Genomic DNA, 25,096 nt, shown 5'->3' on the forward strand with positions numbered 1-25,096 from the left:
AGCAGTGGGTGGCCGGATGGCTCAGTTGGTTAGAGAGCAAGCTCTTAACTACAGGGTTGCCAGTTTGATTCCCTCATGGGCCAGTGAGCTGCACCCTCCACAACTAGATTGGAAACAACGAGCTGCCACTGAGCTGCCAGGGGGTGGCCGGATGGCTCAGTTGGTTAGAGCGCGAGCTCTTAACAACAAGGTTGCCGGTTCAATTCCGGCCTGGGATGGTGGGCTGCGCCCCCTGCAACTAAAGATTGAAAACGTCAACTTGACTTTTTCAAGTAGCTGCTCCTACAACTAGATTAAAGGACAACGACTTGGAGCTGATGGGCCCTGGAAAAACACACTGTTCCCTAATATTCCCCAATAAAAATAAAAATAAATAAAAACTTTGTGAACATTTGAAAAAAAAAGAATGACAGCAATTATTTCAGCTGCCTTGCATTGACTATATGAATAGGCCTATGGGATAACACACAGAAAGTAGATCTTTTTATGTCCTAACCTCCAGATATATGGATAGATTCCCCCAAAATGGGCCATTTACATACCTCAGTACATTGTGGAAATGGCCAAATAATTGCACAAATATTTTGCTGACACCTGAAAACTTAATAAAGAAGATGAAAATGCAAAAGATCTTTAATGTAAAGCCAGTAGATTCTGGTTCAAAACTTTAACTAGAGGAATCTTTTTTATATAATAAAACTTATGGTAGATTTATCTATAGCATATCATGATACTGTGCAAGGTTTTTTTGAACATTTAAAGGTGATTCAAGTGAGAGATTTTAGAGGCAACATAATGTAGAGGTGTACTCCAGAGTCAGTTCAAAATCTGGCTCTCTTAACTTACCAGCTCTGTGATCTTGGACAAGTTGCTTAAAATGTCTAAACCTCAGCGTTCTCATCTTGGAATGGAGATAATAGTACCAGTCTTAGAATTGTTGTGTAAATTACATGAGATAATGAATGTAAAACACTTAACCATAAGACCTCTGCTGAAACACTGCTATGACTGCTATTTTCATTATTCTAGTAATTTACTAGAACAGATCGCTTTGCATAAGCTCTCTTCTTTCTTCCCTCAATGCCTTTCTTTACTACCCCATTTCATTTCCTGCCACTGTCTTCTCTGGCTTCTGTATGCCTCTTTTGTTGGAATTTTACTCTATATTTAATTACATGTTTTTCATTTTTCTACCTTACTTAAAGGAGCACCCTGTGAATTCCTTTAAGGCAGTGACCGGGTCTTGTTTTCATTGTATTCTCAGTTTCTAGCACGTTGTGTGGCACATAGTTGATATATTATTAAAGAATTAATTAACTACATATCTAGTGGATAAATAAATTCTATAGTATTAGTTTAAGGATTAGAAATAACCTATCTACAACACTTAGCTTGTAGCTGAATACATAATAGCTATAATTATTATATTATTATTATATATTATTATTATATATTATATATTATATATATTATTATATATAATATATAATATATATTATTGTAATATTATTATTATTATTGCTAATAATGATAATGCTATTTTTCAGAGACATAGGTTACTTAGATTAACTAAATGACTTCCTGATTATTAATATCTCTTCTTGTGTATATTAGTGGACATTTTATCCATCCGAAGTGCTATAGGAAGGGGGAGAAATGCAAAGAATACTGATAGGACCCACAGACCTGACGTGGACCCACAGAATGTTGGTGGGCATCATTCTTTCCTGGAAGTGCGATACCATAGTTTGTGACACCAAATGATTAGGGTAGACAGATGGATGGATAAGCTTGTTTGTTCAAAAACAATAAACTAAATATACACTGTTAGGCACGGCTGAAGGAATGAGTCACGCGAGACCAAGATCGGTCTATTAGAATTTTTGTGGCGTGTTTGAGGTGCGGGAGGTCAGGCGAGAGCAGAGGGAAAAGATCATAACCTCCCTGAGCAAAGAGGGGTGTGGAGTTTTATAGGAGGGGGTAAACGAGGCTGTTCCCGCGTGAGTGCTTCAGGGGGTTTTCATTGACAAAGGGTTTCAGGGCGTGACCAAGCCCTCCAGCTCCACACACTGGCCGCAGGTCACCGTCCAGACCGCCCAGGCCCCTAGGAGGTAAAGCAAGACAGGATCACCGCAAGGTGGCTTTTAAGATAAGGTTTCTGCTCCTGGCTTAACATACACACTCAAAGTAAATTAGATGATGATAAATATGTAAAAGAGCTACTAAAAGAGATAATGAGGTGGCCATCTTCATCATTCTGATGTTTTATTTTGATTTACATAATAATTGCAGCTCTGCAGTATTCAAGTCCTATTATCTGCCTTTGTTTCTTACAGCTTTTGGATGAACTCCCAATGATTTATAGCTGTTGTATTTTTGTGTACTGCATGTAAGTACTTAAGTTTAAAATTGAGTTGTTTGATATAGTTTAAAATTCAATTGTTTGGTATATTTAAAATTCATATATGCCTCATAGTAAATTAAGTACTATAACTAACTCAATGTTACGGGGAGATTGTAATGTTGTAGAAGATTATAACTTTTGTGATCTCAATGCCTTATAGCCAATTTAGATAGACTCTTACTTAAATTTGACTTAAGTTGCATCATTTGCTTTTCCTTGAGTTATGAATGCATACAAATTTAGATAAAGATTTTATATATTATGCCATAAAAATAGTATTTATCTACTTTGTACCTGTAATTGTTCTAGAGATATCAAGTCATCTCTAATTCTCACAGTTGTCAAGATAAATGAATATTGTCCATGTATTATAGATGATGAAATGAAGCACAGAGAGACTTAGTAATTTGTCTAAGGATATGTCCATGTAAGAAACGTCCAAACCTGTAGAGAATTTGTATACCAGTTTATTTGAGCCAATACTGACAACAGTGCCAGGAAGCAAGATCTCAAATGCTCCCAGAATAACAGTTTTGCAGTTTCTTTTATGCATTTGAAATTAAGGAAGGAATTTTAAAAAGATTACATAAAGGTGGGAGAAAGCAAGGCAGGGATTGGATTACAGGACAGTTAATAAGATTATGTGTTTTCTTGAGGGTGGTTATGCTTAAGTCAAAGGTGTGTTAACCTAGATTCACAAAAATAATGGACAAGACATGCTTAAAGCAAAGATAAACCTTTTACTAAAAATGTTATATGCCTGGGGCATGACTACCCATCCTGACCTGCTTGTTTAGGAATTTATGATCAGGTCACCCTGTGAGGTTACTTTCTGTAGAACCCTTTTTTTCCTGCACAGATACAAGCAAAGCTTATGCTTAGGTGACTCACCTAAGATCATGAAGTTAGTAAGTGTCAGAGTTGGAAATTGTACTACAAGTTTAATAACCTTACCTTCTACAATACCTTCTATTCCCTCGCACAATACTTAAGACATCACTGACCCCCTTATGTGACGGTTGTCTGATTCTTTTCAACGTGATCATCATTGTTAGCTCAAGTATATCCTCTATGTAAAATTCAAAATAGTTCAAAAACTATATTACTAAAATAGAGATCTTCTGAATTTTTTTTTGTAAAGGACCAGATAGTAATTATTTTAGGCATAGTGGGCCTATGGTCTCTGTGGCAACTCTTCAACTTAGCTGCTGTAGCTTGGAAGCAGACATCAATACGTAAACAAATGGATGTGACTGTGTGCCAGTAAAATTTTATTTACAAAAATGGTTTTAGGCTGAGAAATTGCCCTTGAGCTGTAGTTTGCTGCCCAGATCTAGAAAAATACTTTCAGATGAGCTCTTTTTAGTAAGTCATCAAGTTACCGAATTTAAAGATAAAGGAAATCTTAAGAATTATCTGGGCGACCACCTTTATTTTATAGGTAAGGAAATAGGCGTTGGGTCCAATTCCCACAGCCAATTAATTAGTAAACTGAGAAAATTCTTACTTGTACCAAAAAAATAGTCTCAAAGGTTGGATACTTAACTGATGGCCAAATATTTGTTCATATTTGTTTATTTACTGAATATTTCCTGTATGTCAGACACTATCCTAGTGACTATCTAGTCATACATGGAAAAAAAGATTTTTGTCCCTACACACAAGGAATTCACAGTCTGGCTGGGAAGACAGATGAGTAAAGCGACAATTATAATACAATGACATTTTACCTAATAGTGTGCCTTAGTCCAGGATCATTAGTTGCAAGACAGAGAAACCTACTCAAGCAGCTTGAGTTAAGAGAGAATTTATTTGTTGTAAGGACATGAGGAATTTATATGGAGCCCAATAGCAGGAAGTACAGTCTCACTAGACTGGAAGGACAGCTTCTTTCTCTCCCTCCCTCTTTTCTCTGTTCCTTCCTCTCCACGTGGTTTCAAATCTTATGTTTTCCTCCCTGCAAATCACTTCTCTGCTCATTCACCTACTTGTTCTTTCAGTTTATCTCCCCAGATATCAGCATCAGAACTTGAATCCATGTGGCTTTGTACTTTGACTCTCCGCATTTAATTGATTCAGTCTCTGGCTCCCAAACTCCAAATGTTTAGAAGAAAGACTCTCAGTGGCCCAGTTTAAGTCAGGTGCCTCCTCCTGGTTCCGCAGCCTCTTGGAGGCTGGAAGCAGTCCGAGCTCTGAGAGGAGAGTGTGGGTGGGAGGAAAAGATGGGCATCCCTAGATCCAGCGTGCAAGTGGTGACACCGCACTCTATTTGTTCTAGTCTTATATTCTAAAACAAGTTTCTGTTTCTTTTCTTTTTTTAAGGTTTGAATGTTTCAAGGTCAAGAACTCAGTAAACTACCATCTGCTTTTCACCTTAGTTCTATTCAGTTTAATAGTAACCACAGTAAGTCATATTTTGTTTCTAACAGATTAAACGTGTAAACTCGCCATATATGGAGTTTGGCACATTTTGCTTCCAGCGTTTGCTTCATACTGTTCAAACTGAAATGTTTCTACCCGAAACTCACAGATACTGTTCCTTCGTTTCCTGTTTAGGTATTATTTCTCAACAAAACATTGAAACAACTTTTTAAAAAATCTGGGGTTTTCTTACACAGGGACAAAAGTCAAAAGGCAGATATTGAGTGTCAATGGAAAAAAATTAATTTTTTCTCATGAACGGACATACTACCTCCTGTTTGTTAAAAAAAAATAGAGAGAGAGAGAAAGAGATTGGCTCTGTTCTGTTGGACCTAATATGACTATTTTAATGGTTAGCTTTTTCTAATAAGTTGAGATAACTGGTCACTTCTGATCCTACCAAGGTGCTTTTTTTCCTCAAGTGAATCACATTTTATAATAAGAGATACTCATTTCAACAAACTTTTATTGCAAACCTACCATATCAGGCCATAGAAAATACAGATGACTAAGAAGCAATTGCTATGGTTGAGGAGTACATTCTAGTAAAGAAGTCAAACGTGTAAACAAAGAAATGCATCAAAAGATAAGTGCAATAATAGAGATGGAGAGGATCGATGAAGATTGCTTGAATGGGTCAAGGAAATCTTCAGAGAGGAGACACTTGAGCTGGGTTTTAGCTGCTGATTAGGAATTCGCCAGGCCCCTGGACAAGGATGTGGTGAAGCGTTTCTTAATAGACTCTGACGTTGCTCGCAGGCATAGAACCCAGAAACAACATAATGAACTATCATTTTTTTAAGTGCTTACTATGTGTCAGATACTGGAGTTTACATTTTCCTCTTTGAATTACCACTGCCAGTGGAATGGGGAAAGATTTAATTACATCAGCCTACCAGTAGAATTAGGAGACATTTAATATGGCTGGAGCATGTGTTAAATGGTGAGGAGTGAATGAGTTTAGTGAATTGGACAAATGTCAGGTTATAAAGACGCTGATATGCCGTGTATAAGTTTGGATATTTATCCTCATAGTAGTGTGGAACCATTAACAGGTTCAAAGTAGAGGAAAAACGTAATTAGATGTGAGTTTTAGAAAGGTTACATTGGTTGTGGAGGCTGGATTAGAGGAGTCGGGGGCTAGACTTAGGGAGTTTTGCATTTGCTTAGGCAAGATCCGAGACTCAGACTGAAGGTAGCTGTGGGGATGGAAAGCTGTCACAAATAACAATCCGCAGGACTTGTGATCTACTAAGTAGAGGGGCTGGAAATGGAGTAAAAAGAAGGAATTGTCTTGAATGATTCCTCAGTTTATGGCCTGGCTGGCAGGATATATAGTAGATCCTTAACCAAGTTAGGAAAACTTGGAGGAAGAGCAGATTTTGCAGGAAAGATAATGAGAAGATTTGTGTCATGGGAGTAGACATAGAGAAATTCAACTTGGAATGTGTTGAGATTGAGGTGCCTGGTAGCATTGATATGTGAGGTTTACCAGGTAGGCTGGGCTAAAGATGTGGATTTGGGGGTTGTCAGGGTATAGGTGGTACTAGAAACGTGGGAACAGAGCTAGCATAGACCATTAAGACGACCAGAGATACAACACGGACTTTTTTTTAAATAGAGTTAAGCAAGAGAGTATACATTTATGATACTACACTCTAAAAGTTAGTTGATTTCTCTGTTGGACATTCAAAGCTAGTCAGTATACAAACTCTTTTTATAATCAAATTAGAATATCTCATTTCCTAATGCCTAAGGATTTCAATAAGAATCAACATTTTAAAATAAAAGTTTTATGCATTTAAGGTGTATGACATGATAATTTGAGAAACATATACATAGTGAAATGATTACTACAGTCAAGCTAATGAACATATCTTCCCACATAGTTACCATTTTTTTGGTGTGGTGTGATGAGAGCACCTGGAAACTACTCTCTTAGCAAATTTCCAGTGTTATTAACTAGTCATCATGCTGCACTTGGAACACTGACATTTGAGGGTCAAGTGGAAGAAATGGAGCCAGCAAAGGAGATTGAGAACTAGTAATCAGAGATATAGCAAAACTAGGAGAGTCTGCTACAGAGTACAAAGAGATTTCTAGAAGGAATAACAATATTAGTTGCTTCTAATGAGAGGATGAGTAAAATGAAGGTTGAGGTTTGACTCATTAACAATTTCAATTAAAAGACTAGGTAACCTTAATAAAGATACTGTCAGAAATAGATTGATGGCGGCAGAAACTAGCTTTTAGTGAGTTAAAAAGGTGAATAGGAGGTTGAAAGAACACAGATAGACTCTTTTCTTATGCTTCTACATTGCCCTTCTGCATAGTCCTTTACATAAACTACGTACTCATTAATCATGGGAGAATCCTAGAATTTCAGATGTGAAAAGAAGTCTTGTAACTGTATCAAAGAAGAGAATGAAGTCTGGAGAGTTTTAGTGACTTGCCGGGCCAACCAAGTTTATATGGAGAATTGGTGGCAGAGTCAAGACTAAACCCCCTTGTGAGTTAAGAACTGATGTGGTTGGAAACATAGGCTGGGGAGTCTATCAGATCTGAGTTTGGACCAACACTGTTACTTAATATTATAACTGTGGGGCCTGGGGCAGGTTACTCTCTGCTTTAGTTTTCATCATTTGTAAAATGAAGATAATAATAGTATATATTTCATATTAGTTGTGAGAATTAATACCTGGCACATAGTAAGGGCTCCATAATTCTTTTACCTTAAAAAAAGTCTTTAAGAGGCATGCACTCTTGTATTGCTTTTATTTGTAACAATGGGAATCTGAAACTATAAAAAGGGAAATTATTATTTTGAAATAACAAATTTCAGAGATTACAAGCATTCTTCCTTTCTGATTTTAGAATTAGAGATAGAATGTCTCATACACATCTTCTATTAAAGCTCTATGGGTGCCTAAAGGAAATAATCTCCTCTTGTAGTGAGGGAAGAAACTTCCTCTAGGAATAAGAAATTGTAAAATTATATAAAATTTGTGAGATCAGCACTACATTAAATGAGGATATAGAGATATCTAAACACAGTCCTTGCTGTCAAAGAGATTATTGCCTTGTAGGGAAGAGAAACAAACAAGTGCCTCGAAGTTTATACATGGACAGTGAGGGTACAAAGGAGGGTGAGTAGTTGCTTCTGTTGAATAGAGAAAGAATCAGAAAAGGCTTCAAGAAAGAGGTATAGTTTGAACTGAATCTTGAAAGATAAGTGTTTGCCAGCAGGGAAGGATTTCTGAACAAAGCAAAGAGCAGCATGTGTAAAGATACAGAAGCATGAAGCTAGAAAATTTGGGAAAGCACTGCACTTTCTGGAGCCTAGGATGAAAAAAAAAATAAGAGGAGAACAATGAGGCCAAACAGAAAGGCAAGAGTGAGATCATGAAAGGCTTTGAAATTTGGACTTTGTCCTGTAAGCAATGGGAGCATTTCAAGGTTATGATTTGAATTTTGACTCGTCTCTACCATGTCATTTTAAAGATATACTCCAATAGGGCAATAAATGTATGTTAAATCTTAAATAGGTATTGAACTTAATCACCCACATGACATTGGAGCCTAAAACTGAGGTTTCTTTGTAACGGGGAATGCATCCAAAGTGAGTGAGTTAGAGGTTTTTGGAAGCAGAAGAAAGCACAAAAAAAATTGTTTTAAATGTTTTCACTTATTATGTGCTAGACACTTTCACCTATTTTAACTTATTATTCCTCACCACTATTATTCCCATTATCCAGATAAGGTAAAACGAGTCTTGGTTAAATAAATGCTACTTACTTGCTTAAGGCTTGTAGCGAGTAAGTGGCAGAGTCTAAAATTTAACCCCTGTCTGTAACTCCTAAGTCCAGTGTTCTTTCTACTGTAGAACAGGTCAGCTACGGGATTGTCAGCATAGCCTCACGAGTAGCCGAGCATCTTTGCCCCTCCTTGAGGCTGATGCAGAGGCTGAGGCCAGAGTCATCCACGGAGGCTTAGAAACGTGTCCTTTATCATGACAAAGACAGCACTGGGGGAGACTCAGCTGTAGGGACTAGCCCTCCTACGGCCTGCCACCCAATCTGGTTGGTTTTACATGGCTGGAGTCAGATCTGAGTGGCGGGACTGGAAAACGCAGGAGAGGTTTGGGATTTGCAGAATTGTGGGAATAGGTTTTCTTTACCTTCCATAATGCACTTCATTCACGCGTGTTTTAATATTTTGCAGGTTTACCTTAAGGTAAAGGAGCCTATATTCCATCAGGTAATTCTTAAAAATTATTACACATTTGATTGTTTAACAAGACTTGCCTGCCTTATGTTTTCCATTTCTGGTAAATTACATATAGATACAACTTCTGGAAATGAGATGGTAGATGTCCTAAGAAAACTCACTGTTTAAAACAGGTTGCAAAATTCAGGTGCCTACAGGAGCCAGGTGTAGGTAACAGGAATGTACCTGGAACAGCCGATGCCCGGGCCCAGCTGGCTGCTGGTAGTCAGTAATACAGGGCAGCATTACTCTTATAAGTGGAAAAATCAGGAAGCATCATGCACATACACGTGTAAAGTCATTTTTATGATGTTATTTTCTAGAAAAGATAGACTGAAAACTCTTGAATATTTTCCCCCTAATATATATTTTAATAAGGTTTTGAGGTGGGAGGTTATTTAGATTGAGGGAAGCAAACACAGGGAACTTTGCTGTAGGGAATAATGATGTAAGTGCATCCCGTAATGAAACCAGAGTGAAATCAAGTAGCAGACCCTAAATCAAGAGAGCTATTGTTTATTGAATGCCACCATGTGCCTGGCACAATGCTCATTACTACACAGACTCTAGTCTCCCCAGTAGTCCTACAAATTAGGGATTATTGTTCACTTGATTAGGTGAATGAACTCAGAGACATTAAGTAATTTGCCCTCGGGTCACACAGTTATTTAGGGGCAGAGCCAGGATTGTAACCTGGATTTGTTTGACTCCTGTCACCATTCTTTAAACAAACTGGCAAACAAAAATAAAGAAATGAATAAACACATATTTCAGGAGTATCAGAGGCCTTGTAGTTTTAGAATATTGTGTGCTTATATAAAAAGTAAATGTTCCTATAACTTTTAAAACCGAAACTACACAATAACCATCTACCTGATATCTATTTTTTAAAATAAATTCCAAAACCACATGATCGTGCCTTGCTTTTCTACAGGCCAGCTGAAAGCAGATGTACTAAGGTAGATGTTACTGGAGAGGACGCATTCACTTTCCTGTTTATTATAGTTTGAAGCGATGTAATTATGTAATTACCTCTTTATTTAGAAAGATTAATTGACACAGTATAAAAAAGGAAGAATAAGTTTATTTATATGAAGAATACTTCAGTTTTTATAAATTTTTGTTTGCCTTTATAAGAAAGAAAAATCATAACCACAAAAAAACAAATTTGGAAATTTGAGGTTAATTTTTGTAAGTTTATGGCCATCAATTTTTCATTTTGTGTTTTAGACCTATTTGACACTATATTTATGTAATAAAAGTAACAAACTATTCATATAATTTCCCATGCTGCAATTTCCATGTGTTTTTCCAGTAATAAATATTTTCTTCACTGTGTATAGTGGTAATGTTTGCTGATAGGAAGGGAGGCAGGATGAAAGCTTGTAGCTATGGCTTATATCCTAAGTTTAGAGATTAAAAATCAGGATACAGAAGTGAAGAAGTAGGAGAATGGTAGGTAAAGTGGATAAGCAACCTGAAGGTACAAGACATTCATTCATTCAACGTATGTCCACTGTGTTGTACCTTTTCAGTACCAAATTCTGAACCGGAAGTTGGAAATGGAGAGGCATGAGAGCAAGACTTTAAGTCATGTAGACCTGGATTCCAATCTAGTTTCCACTTAGTGAGCTGTACACCCCACACAAGTTACATAACTTCTTTGCGCTTTTTAAGTTTCAGGTGTTGTATTCTAGACACAGAAGATATACTAGTGAATGAAATAATGAGATCCTGGTTCTTAAGGAGCTTATTATACTGCATCTCTAAAATTACTATAATAATCTCCTAAAGTTGTCTGAGAATTAAATAAAATAATGCATGCAATAATCCCTTAGCACACAGTAAACACTCAGTAAACGTTAACTAATATTAATATACTAAGGCATATTAGATATGGCTGCTGGTCTCAAGGTGCTCACTGTTTGGTCAGAAAGATAAAGTTGTAGAAGAATAATTGTAGTATATATGTCTTGTAATAAATATGTAAAAACAGTGCTAAGGTAGACAAGGGCACAGTCTGTTTAAATGACTCAAGAGAGGATTATAAAATACGTCTGCATATAGCTAAATTATTACTTACTCTAGTATTAAAACACAAGCTAGGGAAAGTAGTCCACTATTGTGATACAATAGTATTTCTTGCTACTTTGTAAAACTTTATTTAAAGAGGCCTTTGCCTGAAATGTCTAATCTAGAATATCCTATGCTGATCTGTTAATTAATTAGAGTCGATTCTTTCTATTTATATTTATGGCTTTAAAAAAATCTATTCCCTATTATTTTCTGGGTATCATTTTTAAGAAAAGAGAACTGTTTTTTCTGAGGAACTTCTATTTGTCCAAGTTCACAGTATTGCTCTCATTCTTTCATATACCTGAATATTCTTATGTACAGAAACTTAGAAAAATTCTTTTGGAATTTATAAGTGGAAAAATATTTTGGAATTTGTGACAAGATTTACAATAACTTTCACGATCTTAAAAATAATGGAAAAGGAGGAAAAAGCAACATTGTCTAATCTAAAGGAATTCTGGCTTGAGAGATTGGTATCTTGATTTCTTAGCACTTTGATTTCTTGAAATTTGGAATCTTGATTTCTTGCCACTTTGTTATCCATGGACAAATTTCTTGCTGTGCCTATTCTTCAATCCCTTCATCTTTAAAATGTTAAAAAAAAAAAAAGTATTATTTCACAAAGATAATCTAAAATAATTAATATAAGCTAATGAAAAGCACAAGGTAATGGTACTAAAAAGTACATATTAAGATGTAAGATGACATGCATAAATTTCAGCCAGTGACAATCATGGAAAGGTTCTGAAAGAAAATATTTGAGTTTGGCCTGGAGAGATAAGTAATGATATACAATCAGAAGGAAAGAGCTAACAAAACCTTTAAAAGTATCTGTCACAACCAGCATGATTGTCTTACTAACCAGGTTGGCTTTCCAGAGAGAGAAAATGCTGATAACACCTCTACTTTACTGTGTTAAATCCAAGGTGATCCAAACATCTCCGAAAGAGAGCCAAATGCAATTTACTTAATTTGGTGGCCTTTCAAAGGGTAATACTCAAATCACATAGCTGCCACGTTCATGAGAAACACCAATTTACATCTTAAGGAAACAAAGAAAAGCATATATTACAAGAACATTTAAGAAGTTAGTGAACTCTCTTTAAGCAGCTAATTGATAAATCACTACTGGAATATCTCAGATGAGATCTCATCTAATGTCTCGAAGAGTACTATTGCTTAAAATCTTCTTGCCAAAGTAGATGTCTCCTAAAGATTATTTCTAGATATCAGTGTTTTATCACTCTCCCTAGTAATTTGACCCTCAAGGTTTGCAAGAAAGAACACACTATGTAAACAATGTGAAAATTTGTCTATATACATTTTATTTCATTTGTGCCATTTTATTACAAATTATGGGTGTAAGGAAACTACCATGTAAGCACACTTCGAAAATGAGCAAAAGAAACCAACGTTTTTGAGTGGCTGCTATGTGCTAAGTATTGTATATCCTTTCATAAAGTTTATATAGATTGATTTACCTATTATCTTACTAAAATATCAGCAAACATATTTAGGCATTGTCATCTTCATTTTGTAGGTGAGATAACTGAGAGTCAAGCAGAAAGTCTAAGTAATTGCCTAGTGTTTCTCACCCAGTTAGTGGCAGAGCTGGAAATTGAATTCATGTCCTTTTTATTCCAAAGTCCATATGACTTCCGTGATATGATGATGCCCCTGTAGCAGATTACTTTGGAATCTAATTTGTTATCAGAAAGGTATCTTTTTAAAAAGAATGAAAAATGGTATTTAGATTTTAGTGAAGTGATGAACTTAGAAAAAATGGGAAGACCGAATATGTAAAACTTAGGTATAGCTATGTTTTACTTTAGGTAAACCAGAATTCAGTTATCAACTTTTAAAAACTGCCCAAAGTTAAATATAAGTGATGTATTTGGGGAGAAAAAAGAGATTAAAGGAAGGATTTCAGGAAGGCTTCACACAGGAAATGAATTTGAACAAGATTTATTTGACCGTAGAACTCTTTTTGATAGAGTATCTCGTAACATCTCCCAGGACAGTAGTATTCTGGAAGATACTATTTAGGAAATCCAGTGCCAAAATACAGGGTCCTGCAGAACAGGAGAAGAGAAAGGAAGACTGGAACCAAATTATGAAGCACTAGATGTCATGCTAAAGTTTGTATCTTATACTTTTGCCGTTGACAGAGGGGTGACATGATAAGATCTATTGCAGATAATTCTGACAGTTTTATGTAGGATAAATTAGAGACTGTATATTTGGGACAGAATTATAATTTTCAACCAGCTCTGAATATCTACAAAAACTATATTTTTACCAATAGATCACATTGCCTTATGAGACTTGTATGATTGTTTTATAGTTATAAAACATTTAATGTCTACATTTAGCTTATTAGTATTTAAATGATCATCTAATTTTGTAGAAGCACAAGACTTATCATATTAGAGTAACATATTAATTCCCGAAATAAAATGCCTCTTACACCCCTATTTTGACTATAATTATAGGAATATGAAATCAGTGACACCTAGTTCCGTTTCTTTATTTTACAAATGCGAGTCCAAGGCCAAGATAAATGAAGAGACTTGTTCAAGGTTGTATAGTGAGGCAGTAATTAGATGGTAGAAAAATACAGGTTCCCCCAACTGCAGCCCTTGGCTTTTTCTATTAGAAGTTCTTTATTATGTTGGACAATTTGTGGTTGTTAATGTAATGAGTGAGTCCATTACAAAAACTCCAAATGCCTGATTCCCATTACCTATCACCACCACATATTCCCACTCTCTGGGGCTTTCTCCACAAATCCCTGTTTCCCACTTTGATGGATTGTTCTTGACCACAGGTGAGCTGAGTGCCTTTATTCTAGAATGAAAGACTTGAGCTCCCTCTGGAGAATCGAACGTGAAGCTAATAATTATTCTAGTGGATTAGTATAGAATTCTTTCTTTATTGTTTAAATACAGCAGATTCTTGAATAACATCATTTTATTCAACATTCTTTTGTACTAGCTATGATAAAAAAATACAGTGAATGTTTAAATTTTTAAAAAAATTTATTACACTAAGAGACACATTGCCATTAATCCTCCTCAAAATACTCCTTGCTTACAACACACATCCCATCATTCTTGCCACTTTCTGAAGCAGTTCTGGAACTCTTCTTTCATGACTTTCTTTAGTTGTGCTGTCATGCCAGCCTCGATGTCCTGAATTGATTCAGAATGTTACTTTTCATGGTCATTTTGATGGAGGAAGAACCAAAAGTGGCATAGTGCCACCTTATTCACCATATCTGGCACCGTGCGACTTCTGGCTCTTCCCCAAAGTCAGAATGATTCAGGACAATAAGTACTCGGTAGAAAATAAACTGGTCAGTTATTTGGAACTCCTCTCCATGTTTTGGTTTATTCAAGAAATAGACCATAAGGAATGAGTCCTGGAGAATGTTAATTCTGAAGAACTATTGAAAGTCAGTCTCCCTCAATGTCATCAAAATAATTATTGTTAATGTACCCTTTCCAAAGCCCCACATTACAGCCCTGTCTCACTTAATTTGCCCTCTTTTACCTCTCAGTTTCATCCATCTTCAAATGTTTCTACACAAACATCTTAATGCAACTCACAGAACAAAACATGTATCTTTTTCTGCTTTTCTCAAAACACTTTCATTTTCTTTTTACTGATAAACAAAATCACAACTTGCTTTTTTCCTAGGCTATAGGTTCCTTAAGGATAAATACCAGGTCTCAGAAATACAGTGTATTTCTAGGATGCTTTAGCAGAGAGAAAACACGAATAACATTTTCATAGTCTTTGGAGTTTGGAGGCTGAAAAATTATTAAATATGGAAAGATATAAAAAATTTCTTGTAAAATATTTAAGGTGAAATTACAAGGAGCAGGAAAGCAGTATTCTATTATTTTTATTTTAAAAATGACTAATTTTAGAATATGCATTGAAAAAGTTGCAAAGGACATGTGGCCACCTCTCACTACAAGAGCCTGGAAAATCAAGCTTTTATAGCTGGACATAATAAAAAGAAGAAAATTAATTTTAAAAAGCCCCATAGCACTGCCAAGGTATAGTTTCTTCCTTATCCATTATTTGATATGTTTAGTATCGTTCCTGAACAATCCATTCCACTTGACTTCCGCTGCTGACGATGCATAAGCCTGTTGTCAGCTCAGATATTTCTTCTAAGGTTTGGACCCTCATAGCCAACTCCTGCTGGCGATCTCACTCGTACCTTACACTCTGAACATATCCAGAAATGAACTCACCATTTTTCTCCTCGGTCTGTCTTCTCTTCATATATTCTCTAACCTAATAAACAATTTCACCATGCACCTAACTGCCCAACTCATAAACCAGACCATCATTGACTTTCCCAACTCTTCCTGACTCCCATATTAAATTAATTATCTGTCCCAGCCCTAAATACATCCCTAACCTGTATATTTCTCTCCATTCCCACTGATACTACCCTAGTTCAGATTCCACCTCTCACCTAGGTTACTGCAATACCTTGTCATTGATCTTTTTTCCATCAGTCTTGCCTTCTTCTAATTCATTCCCCCCCAGCAAGACAAGAGCATCTTTCTAATACCTGGGTGATCAGTTCAGCTGCTAAAACTTTCACGGACTTCCCATGGCTCTTAAGATAAAGTCCAACTCCTTAATGTCACTTGAAAAGCCAGATTTTACTTCTGCTTACCTTTCTGACTTCATTTTTCCCAGTCTTTGCTCCAACAATATATTCTAGACACCCTTACTTCTAGTCCCCAGAATATATGAGGTTGGACAATTAAGTTCGTGAACTCATCCTAGAAAAAGTGCTACACACCTCATTGCTGAATATGACTATGGTCACGTTCGAAGTACTCCCCTTGGGAAGCTATGCACCGATGCCAGCGCCTAGTCCACCCTTCAAAGCAATTTTGGAACTCTTTTTCTGGAATGGCCATCAGAGCTTTCATGGTATTAACATTGATGTCCTGAATGTCATCAAAATGTCTTCCTTTCAATATTTCCTTTATATTTGGGTAAAGAAATTAGTCATTGGGGGCCATATCAGGTGAGTAAGGAGGGTGTTCCAATACAGTTGTTTGTTTACTGGCTAAAAAACTCCCTCACACACAGTGCTGTGTGAGCTGGTGCATTGTCGTGATGCAAGAGCCGTGAATTGTTGGCGAAAAGTTCAGGTCATTTTTGTCTAACTTTATCACGCAGCTTTTTCATCACTTCCAAATAGTAAACTTGATTAACTGTCCAGTTGGTACAAATTCATAATAAACAATCCCTCTGATATCAAAAGACATTAACAACATCGTTGCAACAAGTTTGTGAAAAGATATAAAATAATCTTTTGTCAGACCCTGTACACCCTCTGACCCAGCAGTTGTATCCCTAGGTACATACCCTAGAGGAACTTGTGTACATGTGCATTAGGATATGTGAATAAGAATGTTTGTAGCAGTGAAAACTGGAAAACTGGAAATAACCCCCAAATGTCCATCAATACAAGAATGGATAAATAAATTATTATCCAATTAAATAGTATGTAACATCAAAAATGAATGAACTATGACTATATACACAACATAACTGAATCTTAAAAGACAAGACAAAAATATATGCGTACAATATTCTGTAAATTCAGTCAGTTCAATTCAAATTAAAATTCAGGAAAACAAACAATATTATTTAGGAACATATTTAGGAGACCAGTTTAAGTTAGTAAATATGTAAAGAAAAGCAAGAAAATGTTTATTATAAAAGTCAGGAGAATGGTTTCCTCTAAGGAGGAAAGGAGAGGGCTGGACTTGGAAGAGACACAAGCAGCATTTTCAGGTGCTAACAGGGATCCATTTCTTGACCTGAATGGCACTTTCTCAGCTATTGGCTACGTAAGTGTTTGTTAAACTGTACCTTTATATTGTATCCAATTTTTTGTATGTAATATTTCATACTTTTAAAAGTTCAGTCTTCCCATTCAGTTCAGTTTTCCAGGTAGTACTGTATTTCCCCGAAAATAAGACCAACCACCAAAATAAGCCCCAGTTAAGATCATCAGCCAGACGGATACATGTCGTACGTTATGACGATGTTCCAGAAGATGTCATGTGTTTGAATAAATGTAGATTATTGTACATGACAAAATAAGACATCCCCTGAAAATAAGCTGTCATGCATCTTTTGGAGCAAAAATTAATATAAGACCAGGTTTACTTTTGGGGAAACATGGTAGTACTTATCCATTGCTCAATACAGAAGAGAAAGAGGTTAGTTGATAGAGCCAAGTCTAGGAATATGTAGGAGCATATGGAATAAAGAACTCAAATTAGATTTACCGCAGTCAAGAAGAAATGGCCATCTGTTTCTTTGGGGACTAGAAATGGGAGAAAATGCAGGGAGAGGACACATTTATGAATGCAGAAACATTTAGGGGCAGAGTTTAAAAGAGTTCACATTTATACTGTTATAAAATGGGAAGGAGAATCAGTTACTAAAAGAGAAGCTAAAGAGAAGGGGAGGATCTAGGGAGCGTGTGGCAAAATTACGACATTTGTTCAGGGTTCAGCAGACGTCTAAAATTTCATGTAACCAATCAGAATTAAAATTGACTTCTGATATCAGTTATTTACAAGCAGACTCTTAATTTTTCATCAAAGTTAGCATGACTCTTAATTATATAAGTACATATCTTTTAAAAATTCTGTTCTTTAAAATATTTGAAGATAATAAATGTTTACATTTAATTAGGAGGGCTATTTTTATATACTTTGCCAAAGAATAATGATTTTCCTAACTTCATTTTTCCTTTCTTATTCAGGTCATGTATGGAATGTTGGTCTTCACATTAGTACTTCGATCTATTTATATTGTTACATGGTAAGTAGATTGGGTCAGCAACACTATGATTAGCGTGCATTCAGGTGATAAATCTATAGCCTAAATTGAAATGACACATAAAACCCAACTCCAGCAGGGATATTGATTGAAAACTATAATCCAGCATTTTTTATGGTATATTAGAAGGAATACTAGTTCTTTGAGCAAGTTGTTAAAAGGCATCATGTGAAAAGAAGAGTTCCAATGATGGCCTCCTTTTGAATATTTATAATGTATATTAAAGGCCTTTTAAAATCCTACAGTAAAAGAAATTGTTTTTATGTTCTTCAGACTACTTGACTAAGGAACTCCTTTTATAGAACATGTTTCAAGGAAGGCTATTAATGTCACAAAGAATCCATGTTCCATAAATATCATTTAGGAAATAGTGATAATCTTAACAGAGTTCATAAAGATTAAATAATATTCATGTGTGTACCTTCCATAGGTGCACAATAAATAAATAGTATGATTTATAGGTTTATTCTTTTTTTTTAATTAAAGTTGTAGGTAATTGTAGAAGCATATGCATTTGTAAGAAACAATTAAGGAGCGATTCCCTGTACCCTTTACCAGTTTCCTCTAATGGGTAACATCTTATCAAACTATAGTACAATCAGGATTTGACATTGATAAAGTCGAGATATAGAACAATTCCATCACCACTCGAATCCCTGTGTGGTCCTTTTATAGTCACACCCACTTCCCTCTTACCCCATCCCCTCACCCCCTATCCTTGCCCCGGGAAAAAACTAATCAGTCCTTCATTTCTATAATTTTTTTATTTTAAGAATGTTATATAAATGTAATCATACAGTATATATAACCTTTGGGATTGGCCTTTTGCACTTTGCAAAATTCACTGGAGATTAATATAAGTTGCTGAGTGTACCAATAGTTCATGCCTTTCTATTGCTGAGTAGTTAGTATTCCATGATACGAATGTACCGTAGTTTAACCATACACCTGTTGAATGACACCTGGATTGTTTTCAGGTTTTGACTATCATGAATAAAGCTGCTATGAACATTTGTTTACATGTTATTATGTGAATATACGTTTTCATTTCTCTGGAATAAATCCCCCAAGTGTAATTGCTAGATTCTATGCATTGTATGTTGAGTTTTTCTCAAAACTGCCAAACTGTTTTCCAGAGTGGCTCTACCATTTTACATTCCTACCAGCCATGTACAAGTGACCCAGTCTCTCTGTATTCTTGTCAACATTTAGTATAGTCACTATTTTTTTATTTTAGCCGTTCTTACATGACATATATACTGATACCTCATTGTGGTTTTATCTCATTTCTCCAATTTCTAATTATGTCGAACGTATTTTCACGTGCTTATTTGCCACCCGTATATCCTCTTTGCTTAAATGTCTGTTCGTGTCTACCCATTTTCTAATGGGATTGTTTCTTTTTTTCCAGTTCAGTTTTGAGCATTCTTTATATATTCTAGGTAGTAATCCTTCATCAAATATGTAGCTCACAAACATCTTTTCCCAGTCTGTACCTTGTCTTTTCATTCTCTTCATGGGGTCTTTCACAGGGTAAAAAAATTTTAATTTTGATAAAGTCCAATTTGCCACTTTTCCTTTTATGGATCATGCTTTTAGTGTCAAACCTAAGGACTCTATTTCAAACCCTAGATTTTCTTCCATGTTTTTTCTAAAAGTTTTGTATAGTTTGACATTTTGCATTTAAGTTCGTGATTTATTTTGAGTAAGTTTTTGTATAAGGTGTGAGGCTTAGATCAAGGTCCATTTTTTACCTATCGATGTCCAACTTCTCTAGGATTATTGGTTGAAAAGGCTATCCTTTCTCCATTGAATTGCTTTTACATCTTTCTCAAAAATTATTTGGGTATTCTTGTATGGATCTATTTCTGGGGTTTTTATTCTGTTGCACTGATCTGTGTCTATCTCTCCAGCGATGCCACACCACACTTTTTTGATTACTGTAGCTATCCAATAACTCTTCAAATCATATAGATTGATTTTTCTCACTCCTTTTTCAGAATTCTTTTAGCTGCTTGGGTTCCTTTGCCTTTCCATATAAATTTTAGAATAATATTGTCTGTATTTAAAATCTTGTTGGGATTTTGATAGGAATTGCATTAAACCTGCATATCAGTTTGTGAAGAATTGTCATCTTTACTATGTTGAGTTTTCTAATCTATGAATACAGTGTGTCTCTCCATTTATTTGGATCATCTCTGATTTCTTGCACCATCATTCTGGAACGTTCATTTTTCAAGCAATTGTAAATGGTATTGTATTTTTAAATCTTGGTGCCCATGTGTTCATTGCTATTATATTGAAATATAATTGATTTTCTTTATGTTTATTTTGTATTCTGCAACCTTGCTGAATTTAATAGTTCTAGGAAACTTTTAAAGATTCCTTGAGATTTGCTGCTGATAGGGACAGTTTGTGTCATCTTTTCTTATGTATGTGCTTTTGAATTCCTTTTTTGCCTTGTTACCCTGGCTAGAGCTTCTAGGACTATGTTGAATTGAAGAGTGGTGAGAGCAAATATCCTTGCCTTTTCCCAATCTTAGAGAAGTATTCAGTCTTTCACCATTAAGTACAATGTTAGCTGTGTGGTTTTTTTAGATGATCAAATTGTGGAAGTTGCTATCTATTCCTAATTTTCTGAGACTCTTTATCATGAATGGGTATTGAATTTTGTCAGATTATTTTCCTATGTCAACTGATTTGATTATATGATTTTTTTCTCTGTAGTTTGTTAGTATGGTTGGTGTATTACATTGATTAATTTTTAAATATTGAACCAGCTTTGTATTCTGAATGAACCCCACTTAGTCAGTCATGGTGTAAAATTCTTTTTTTTTTTTTTTATAAATTTTATTGGGGAATATTGGGGGACAGTGTGTTTCTCCAGGGCCCATCAGCTCCAGGTAGTTGTTCTTCAATCTAGTTGTGGAGGGTGCAGCTCAGCAACAAGTCCAGTTGCCTTTTACAATCTTTAGTTGCAGGGGGCACAGCCCACCATCCCATGTGGGAATTGAACCAGCAAACTTATTGTTGAGAGCTCGCGCTCGAACCAACTGAGCCATCCAGCCGCCCTTCCAGCAGCTCAGCTGCAGCCCATTATCTTCAATCTAGTTGTGGAGGGCGCAGCTCACTGGCCCATGTGGGAATTGAGCCAGCAACCCTGTTGTTCAGAGCTCACGCTCTAACCAACTGAGCCCTAAAATTATTTTTATGTATTCTAAATGATACTTGTTAATATTTTGTTAAGGACTTTCATTCACATCTCTGTTCATGAAAGATATTTGTTTATAGTTTTATTTTTTTCTACTATCTATCTGGTTTTTGTATCAGGATAATATTAGCTACATAAAATGAATTGAGAAATGTTACTTCCTCTTCTATATTCTGTAATAAATTGTGTAAAATTGTTGTTAATTCTTTAAATGTTCGGTAAAATTCTCCAGTTAAACCATCTGGGCCTATAATTTTTGGGGGGAGCAGTTTTAAAACTATGAATTCAATTTCCTTAATGGTTACGAGACTATTCAGTTTATCAATTTTGTATTGAGTGTGTTGTGGTAGTTTGTGTTTTTCAAGGCATTGGTCCATTTCATTGGTCCATTTGACATATAAATTGTCAAAATTTATGTGTGTCGAGTTGTTTATAGTATTTCCTTGCTTTCTTTTGATGTCTTCAGGGTTTGTAGCAATATACTGTTTTATTCCTGATATTGGTGATATGTGAGCCTTCTCTCTCTCTCTCACTCTCTCTCACTCTCTCTGTCAGACTTGCTAGAAATGTGTCAACTTTATTGATCTTTTAAAAAAGCAGATTTTTTTATTTTTTCAGTTTTTGGTTTCATTGATTTCTGCTCTTCATTTTTTCCTTCTGCTTCTTCTGGGCTTATTTTGTTCTTCATTTTCAAGGTTCATGAGGTAGAAGCTTAGATTATTGATTTGAGACTTTTCCTCTTTTCTAGTAAGCATTTCATGTAAATTTCTCTGTCAGCACTACTTTAGCTGTGTCCCACAAATTTTGATGTTTTGTGTTTTTATTTTCATTCAGTCCAATGTATGTTTTTTAGTTTCTGTTTGACCCATGGATTATTTAGAAGTATGTTGTTTAACACTCAGGTATTTGGATATTTTCCTATTATCATGCTTATTTCTAGTTTGATTCCATTATGGTCAAAGAATACATTCTCTATTATTTCATTTCTTTCAAATTAGTTGAGGTTTATTTTATGGGCCAGAGTATGGTCTGTCTTGACATATGTTTCATGTGTGCTTGAAAAGACCCTGGGCCAGCCCAGTGGCTCAGGTGGTTGGAGCACCGTGCTCCTAATGCCGAGGTCGCCGGTTCAATTCCCACATTGGCCAGTGAGCCCTCTACAGCTAAGATTGTGAACAACAGCTCTCTGGAGCTGGGCTGCTGTGAGCGACCAGAGGTTGGCATGAGCTGCTGTGTGCTGCCATGGGCTACCGTGTGCTGCCATGAGCGGCCGGTGGCCAGAATGAGCGGCCGGCAGCCAGCGTGAGCTGCTAGCAGCCAGCGAGAGCTGCCGTGAGCTGCTGTGAGCAGCTGACTGGCGACCGACTGTCACAGCTGTGGGGGGGTGCGGGAAGAGGGAGCGCAAGGCTCATAATACCAGCATGGGCCAGGGAGCTGTGTCCTACACAACTAGACTGAGAAACAACGGTTTGAACCAGAGTGGGGTTGGGGGAGGCAGAAGAAGTGGGGGGAAGAAAATAATCTACTTATATTCTGCTGATGTTGGGTGAAATGTTCTGTTAATGTTTATTAGATCATGTTTGATGGTTGCATCAGAGGTCCCTAAGACCACCCTCAGGTTTAATAATTTGCTAGAAGGACTCACAAGACACAGAACAACTTGTTATACTCGTGGTTACATTTATTACCCAGAGGTCAAACTGATATAGCATGACTTAGGGCTCCAGGCAAACAAAAATAGGCATTTACTATTAATCATATTATTAGCATATGGTGTGGCCCAAGGTGTCAGATATACAAAGACAGTCTTATAGCATCGGGTATTCCAAGGACTCAGAGGTTACCTCCCAGGAACCAGTCAAGGGTCAGTCCTTTCTTTGGAATGTGCAGTGTTTGCACGCTCCAGGTCCACTGAATTACTCATTTGCTGCACAGTGGTGTTGTTGAGTTCTTCTATATCCTTGTTGATTTTCTGTCTAGTTATATTAATTGTTGAGAGAAAAGTGTTGAAATTTCCAAACATAATTGTGGACTTGTCTGTTTATCCTTCATTCTATCAATTTTTGTTTCATCTTATAATTCACCCCATTTTGCAGTTCTGTTGTTTGGTGTATAGATATTTAGAATTGCTGTCTTCTTAGTGGATTGACACTTTTGTCATGATGTAATGCCCTTCTCTGTCTCTGGTCATTTGCTTTGGCCTGAACTCTACTTTATGTCATGTTAACATAGCCATATTAATAAAGCTTTTTTTTTTTTTTTACTGTTTGTGTGATATATCTTTTTCATTCTTTTATTTTCAACCTGCCTATATTGTTGTGTTTGAAGTGAGTTTCCTTTGTACATCATATAGTTTTTAATTCACTATATAATTTTTAATTTACTCTTCCAATCTCTTTTAATTGATGTGTTTAGGTCATTTACATTAACATAATTAATATACTAAGGATTGTCTGCCAATTTATTTTTTGTTTTCTGTTTGTTCTGTATTTTGTTTCTCTTTTTTCTTTTTTCCTATCTTCCTGTGAGTGAACTGAACATTTTTTAGAGTTCCCTTTTTAGCATATCTATAGTGTTTGTGAGTGTTTCTCTTTGTATAGCTTGTTTAGTGATTTTTCTTGGTATTACATATATGTTACATACATATATAGCATTATGGTCTAATGGTGTCAATAATTTTACCAGTTCCAGTGAAGTACAAAAACCTTACCTCCCATTTACATAACTGTATTTGTTTCCTAGGGCTGTTATAACAAAGTACCACAAGCTGGATGGCTTAAAACCACTGAAATTTTTAGTTTTTTAGTTCTGGAGGCTAGAAGTCAGAAATTAAGGTGTTCCTGAGGCCTTGCTTCCTCTGAAACCTGTAGGGGAATCCATCCTTACCTCTTCCTAGCTTCTGGTAGTTTGCTGGCGATCTTTGGAATTCCTTGACTTATACCTACATAATTCCAGTCTCTGCTATTGTCATAACATGGTGTTCTCCCTGTGTCTCTGTATCTTCACATGGCTGTCTTCTTATAAAAACATCAGTCATGTTGGATAAGGAGGTTACCTTACTCCAGGATGACTTCATCTTAACTAATTATATCTGCAATGATTCTGTTGGTAAATAAGGTCACATTCTGAGGTACTGGGAGTTAGGACTTCAGCATAGCTTTTTTGAGGGGAAATAATTAAACCCATAACAGTGCCTTTTCCCTGCTCTATATAAAATACAGTTACCTTAAATATTTTCTCTGCAGGCATTTATAACAGCATCAGACAGTATTATGGTTTTTGCCCCAACCATAAAACATAATTTAGAAACTCAAAAGGAAAAGGAAAATATATTTAACCGTATTTCACTCTTTCCATTTGTCTTTCTTCCTAACATTCCAAGATTCCTTCTCTCATCATTTTCTTTCTGTTTAGAAAAGTTTCTTAGCCATCTTTTTAAGGTAGATATGTTGGCAACGTAACCTCTTAGTTTCCCTTTTTTTTTTTTTTTTTTTTTGAGAATGTCTTGATTTCTGTTTCATTCCTGAAGGATATTTTCACTAGATGTAGAATTCTAGGTTGACAGTTCCTTTCTTTCAGAAGTTGAAAAATGTTGTTCCGCTTTCTTCTGGCCTTCAGTTTTCTGATAAGAAATCCTATCATTCAAATTGTTTTCCCCTATAATATAGGTAAGTTGTTTTTGTCTTTCTTACTGCTTTCAAGATTTTTCTCTTGTCTTTAGTTTTCAGAAGTTTGACTATAGTACCTCTTGATGTGTATTTCTTAGAATTCTATCTTTTTGAGGTTGGCTCATCTTCCTGAATCTGTGGGTTTATAGTTTATAT

General features: G+C 35.9%; 1 protein-coding gene across 2 annotated transcripts in view; it reads left to right on the forward strand.

The window, feature by feature from the left end:
* Nucleotides 1-25,096, forward strand: part of ACER3 (alkaline ceramidase 3) — a 111,228-nt gene that overhangs the window by 67,944 nt on the left and 18,188 nt on the right. The window contains exons 4-7 of one of the 2 annotated variants that reach the window (XM_033120669.1): nt 2,337-2,389; nt 4,727-4,808; nt 9,047-9,082; nt 17,985-18,043. In XM_033120669.1, the coding sequence (XP_032976560.1) occupies nt 2,337-2,389; nt 4,727-4,808; nt 9,047-9,082; nt 17,985-18,043 (230 nt within the window). The remainder of the gene's footprint in view (nt 1-2,336; nt 2,390-4,726; nt 4,809-9,046; nt 9,083-17,984; nt 18,044-25,096) is intronic. The other variant, XM_033120670.1, reaches the window with a different exon arrangement.

This window comes from Rhinolophus ferrumequinum, chromosome 11 (genome assembly GCF_004115265.2).
Source record: "Rhinolophus ferrumequinum isolate MPI-CBG mRhiFer1 chromosome 11, mRhiFer1_v1.p, whole genome shotgun sequence".
In the NCBI taxonomy this organism is placed as follows: Eukaryota; Metazoa; Chordata; class Mammalia; order Chiroptera; family Rhinolophidae; genus Rhinolophus; species Rhinolophus ferrumequinum.